Source organism: Camellia sinensis, chromosome 2, assembly GCF_055761805.1.
Source record: "Camellia sinensis isolate YWXY chromosome 2, ASM5576180v1, whole genome shotgun sequence".
NCBI classification, from domain to species: Eukaryota; Viridiplantae; Streptophyta; class Magnoliopsida; order Ericales; family Theaceae; genus Camellia; species Camellia sinensis.
The window spans coordinates 73,659,761-73,665,139 of NC_138962.1; the positions used below are offsets into that span (position 1 = coordinate 73,659,761).

General features: G+C 37.0%; 1 protein-coding gene across 1 annotated transcript; it reads right to left on the reverse strand.

Moving 5' to 3' along the window:
* Positions 1-968: 968 nt before the first annotated feature.
* Positions 969-4,426, reverse strand: LOC114297961 (receptor-like protein 7). The gene has a single exon (XM_028242437.2). It carries the CDS (start codon positions 4,413-4,415, stop codon positions 1,188-1,190), a length of 3,228 nt encoding a protein of 1,075 aa, XP_028098238.2. The 5' UTR covers positions 4,416-4,426; the 3' UTR covers positions 969-1,187.
* Positions 4,427-5,379: the final 953 nt, after the last annotated feature.

Consider the following 5,379-nt stretch of genomic DNA (forward strand, 5'->3'; position numbering starts at 1 on the left):
GCCCAAATGTGTAATTTGACATTTGGAGAAACTTACTTTTATTCCTTAAAAATTAAAGCCAAACATGTAAGTTACTATCCTTTTATGTAATTTTTCCTTTAATAAGAACTTTGGATTCATAAAAAAAAAAAAAAATAGAAGATTAAGCAGTTCACAAGATCACATTTTGAAATTTATTAGAGATACATCTTTAAAAGAAATTTGAAACAGGTTATCAAATAAGTCGTAATATATTTTTTAAAAACAAAAACAATACCTTTGGGGTAAAGAAGAAAAAAAAATTGTGCAGAAGTACCCACAAAAGTACCAGTGTTGGCCATTTTTGAAACTGAGTTCAGAACACAGATGGATATGAGAGCCCCAACTGTATTTGGTATCTCCCCATGAAAACTGTTGCATGAGAAATCAGTGTTTCAAGCACAACCAAACAAGAAGAAATGAAATCCCTGTTGATTTCTTTTCCTTTTTCTTCATAGTTACCAAGTTCCAAACAGAGCCTCAACACTTCATATGTTACAAGTTAAACATTCGTATCCATTTTTTGACTAAATATCTCAAAATCCTTCTTCAATGTTGAGACAAGTGCTTAAGCAAAAAAGGGCAAAGCCAAATTTTATGCTAAATTTAACTAAGTGTAAAAAAAGTCTTTTTTGCCATGGCATCAAAACTAAACAATGATCACAATAGACTTTTTGAGGAGTAGATCCAATGGCCAAAAATGAATATGAGAATTGGTTTTGTCAAAATAGCGTGTGAACTATTATTAGAGTGATATATTAAAAAAATTGACTTGTTTGCACTATAACAAGCAAAGCTATTTTAATTTTTACCTTTGAAGTTGCTGTTGTAGTGTTTGATTCTCCATAAACCGAAGAACTTAGGTAGTGTCAAGAATCGTATGACATTACGTCCGATAAATTAAGATTTACAAAACACACTAGATAAGTCATCTCTTATCTCTCAACTACCAAACAAATTCTGAGCACTACTTCGGCAATGCTACATGATATTCTAGACTATTGAATATTAACATACAAATATCAATAATATGCAACACTTGGGTGAAAATTTTAAACAAACATATATATTTGATGCTTTTATTACTGTGACTAATAATTAAGCACCTGATAGACAAAAGGCAGAGGAAGGCTGCAAGAAAGTTCTTACCAGGTTACAATCCACCAGAACTAAAGTCTCCGAATGGGATCTCTGTAAGCTCGTTTTCTACGATTTCTTCTTCTTCGTCTTTCTTCCAGATGGAAAGTCCTCTCAAGACCTTGATCAACATGTTTGTAGTACCATTGCCTCCACCTTTTACATAAAGCAAGTGCCCCAATGAAGCTTCCCAACCCAACAACAAATCCGAATGCAACACTTACATAGATTCCAGGCTCAAAATCTAAATCTCCATCTTCATCAGGTGTTAATGGCAAGATTCCTGCTGGCATTTGAACATCAATGCAATTAGTGTTCAAAGGAAGCCCACATAATCCTATGTTTCCTTCAAAGGAAGTTTCTGAAAATGTTTGAATTTGAGTGCCTATTGGGATCCTTCCAACGAGGTGATTATATGATAGGTTCAGGAATGAAAGAAATGAAAGACTTGCAAGTTGCTCTGGGATGCTTCCACTTAGCTTGTTACATGAGAGGTCTAATGATCCAAGCTGTGTCAAATTTCCAAGTGATAATGGGATATCACCAGTGAGGGCATTGTATGACAGGTTGAGAACATAGAGGTATTTCAGACCCCCAACTATATCGGGTATCTCTCCTTCAAAATTATTGCTTGAGAAATCAATAGATTTAAATATAGCTAAGATCTTCACAAGCTCCCACTGTTGCCCTTTCATGGTAACTGTCACTGTATCTTGATAGTAGAAGTGATCAAGGTATAGGAACTCATAACGCAGGTGATCGAGTTTTGATTGTCCATTGCCCTCATCAACCATCATTGCCTTCCAATGTAAGAAGCTTTTTTTTGGCAGAGGTCCAGTGAAGTAGTTCAAAGCTAGGTCAATAATTTGAAGCCTTGGCCAACTATTAAACTGGTCCCCTCCACATTGAATGCCTCCTTGGAACCTGTTGGATCGCAAATTCAGTACACGCAAATGGGATGAGTTCTTCAAGAAGCAAGGGAATTTATCACTTATGGTATTGTAACCAAGATTTAGAACCTCCAAATTTGTACAATTGGCCAGAGATTGTGGAATCTGTCCGTCCAACTGATTCCCATTAAAGTTCAGTGTCTTTAAAGCACAAATTTCCGGGAATGTCCCCGAAATATTACCAATAAGAATATTATTGCGCAAATTTAGTACCTCAAGAGTCACAGAACAACTTTCAATCAAACATTGCGGTATAGTGCCACTTAATCTATTGCTGGACAAATCAAGAACTTGAAGGTTGGTTGAGTTGCATATCGATAGAGGGATGACACCAGTGAGGTTATTATTTGAAAGAGAGAAGAAAAGAGCAAGGGTCAGGCTGTTTCCAATTTCAGCCGGGATAGAAGAGGAGAAATTATTGCTCGAGTAGTCCACATACATAACTGATTGTGATGGTATTGGGATTTCACCATGGAGCTGATTGGAGTGTAGGTCAATGACACTAAGACTAGTAAAATTATATTGTCTCAGCATTCCCACTAGGAGATTACAAGAAAGATTCAGATACACTAAATTTCCACTGGTAATGTTCCAAATCCAATCAGGTATTTCCCCAGAAATTTGGTTGTCTGAAAGATCTAGTTGAGTAATTGTTGATTGGTTCATAAGTGGAGGAAATTTTTGTAGCTTGCAGGAAGCCAATCTCAATATGTTGAGCTGGGGAAATGAAGACAAGCTAGAAATATTGACATTTGCATTGACTATCAACCTGTTGTATGAAAGGTCGAGTCTCGCAAGATTTTCCAGGCTTTGAATCCATTCAAGCTGTATGGTGCCACTGAAGTTGTTGAAAGAAAGTGAGAGGACATTAAGCCTTCCAAAATCAAAGAAATATGTGGGAATAGGCCCTTGCAGTTTGTTACTACTCAAATCTAGTGTATTCAAAGGAGACAAGGACCCATTTAGAAATCCAGCAACTTGACCACCAAATTGGTTAACAGAAAGCCGAATTTTCTGCATTGATGGTAGGGAAAACAGAGACGAGGGAATACTCCCACTGAATGAATTGTATGCTAAATGGATATTTTCAAGATTTGAAAGGCCTTCAAAGTGAGTGGAAGGAACTGAACCTGTTAGAGCATTATGGGAGAGGTCTACGTAGGTGAGATTCTTGGACATTTGAAAGGAAGGGATTGAACCAGTAAAGTTGTTAGATGATAAGTCCAAATAAACAAGTTGACTGAGGTTTGCCATTGAATTTGGAATGGTTCCACTGAAATTGCAGCGTGAAAGATCTATCCTGGACAGATTTCTCAGGTTACTAATAGAATCCAGTAATCTGCCTGAAAAATTCGTGTCGAAAAGTACCAGGTTTTGAAGGGATCCATTTTGTAGAAACTCCGGCAAAGAACCCTGAAGCTTTATGTTTTCTGACAAGTCCAGAGTCTGCAGGGTTGGTACTTGGAAAATCTTTTCGGGAAATGTTCCGTACAAGTTGGCATAACTGAGTCTCAAGGCTGTCAAATTTGTGAAATTGGCAAAGAACTCTGGAACTGGAACAGAGAGATCATTAGAACCCAGATGGATCTCAGACAGAGACTGAAGCTTCAAAAGAGAAGAATCAATAGGGCCAGAAAGATAACAATTGGACATGCTCAAAACTTGCAGATTAGGCAATGAAGAGGAAATGGCCTGACACCATTCACTCCCCTGAGCCGATATATTTATGCCATCAAGATAGAGATTTCTAAGACCAGTGAGGTTTTGAATAAGCGTTAATAAATTTGGGTTCTCAAGTTGAAGTCTAGCAGTTCCAGGTAAGTACGGATCAGGGAAGAAAAGAGCAGATAGGTCAAGAGTAGCCAACCTTTTCAAGCATGACAATCCAATCGGAATCTGCCCACCAAATCCAGCATTAGACAAATTCAGATATTTCAGACTAATAAGGTTGCCGAAACTGGATGGAATTTGTTTCCAGTTGAAGCTGTTGTTAGCCAAATTCAGGCTCTCAAGAAATTGAAGACTGAAAAGACTACTTGACTGGTCGATTCCATCAGAGATGAATTCGCTGTTCAGGTCGAGACCTGTAACATGACCGGCTTGATCACAAGTCACACCCTTCCAATCACAACAATCTTTGCTTGGAGTCCAATTCACCAATTTGACAGAAATTGCAGGATTGAATTTGAGGCTATTCTGCAATTGGAGCAACAATGATCTTTGATCCTCCAAACATTGGCTATAGACTGGAATGGTTCTAATGCAGAGGCTAGTAACTATGGTGATTGAGAAAAGCCAAATAATTCTCATTTTTAGCTTATGGTGAAGCACACAAATGACAATGAAATGAATTGCTAAAGTTTGGAGTGGTGGCTTTAAGCACAAAAGAGACCTCTCAGTCATGCATGTGAACTTGACTCAAAATATACTTGACATGAAGGCAAAATTGATATTGGCTTTGTAGAATATGATTAAAAACTTTCTTGCACCAACTTTGAATGTTCCAAGTCCTGTGTAGTCGGACAACGATGGAGACAGACAGACTAATCAGCAATACAGTATAATATCACCAGAATTTCATGTTGTTACGGTATTCATTTTATGTGTTCGCCAGCCAAATAGTCACGGAGAAATGGGAGAGACCCCAGATACATAACCCCTAAATTCACCCTTAATGATACAGCCAGAATTTGGATTTTAAGTGTTTGATTTTGTTAGCAAAAATTTGGTTTAGATCAAATCGATAGAAAGATTCAACGGAGAAATCAATATTTCACAAACAACAAACAGATCAAGCAATTGTGGTTGGTGTCTTATGCTTTGACAGATTCAAGAACTTCTTTGGAGGTAATCGACATAGAGAAACAAACTAAAACTGATATTGTATTGCTGAAATTGCTACTCGTTACAAAGATTTGAACAAGAACAAAAACAGAAATACAAAAAAACCAAAACAAAAGTTTATTGATTACAAGAAACAGAAAACCATTACAAAACCACTAAATTAAAACTACAAAAGCTACTCCTAAAGAAATTCTACTCCTACAGATCTATTCTAACAAATGTTGAGTGTTGATGATTTGTTGATTCCTTCTTGCTTCCTCCTTGAGCCTATTTATAGGCTTTTGTTCACGGTTTCAATTGCTCAACAACTGCTGTAGGTAGTTTCTTTACCTATTTAAGTCCACGTGTTACCATCTTTTTAGCCACTTTCCTTTGCTCTTTCAAAGATTATTTCCTTCTTTCTAGCCATTTCCTTAACTGCTCATAACTG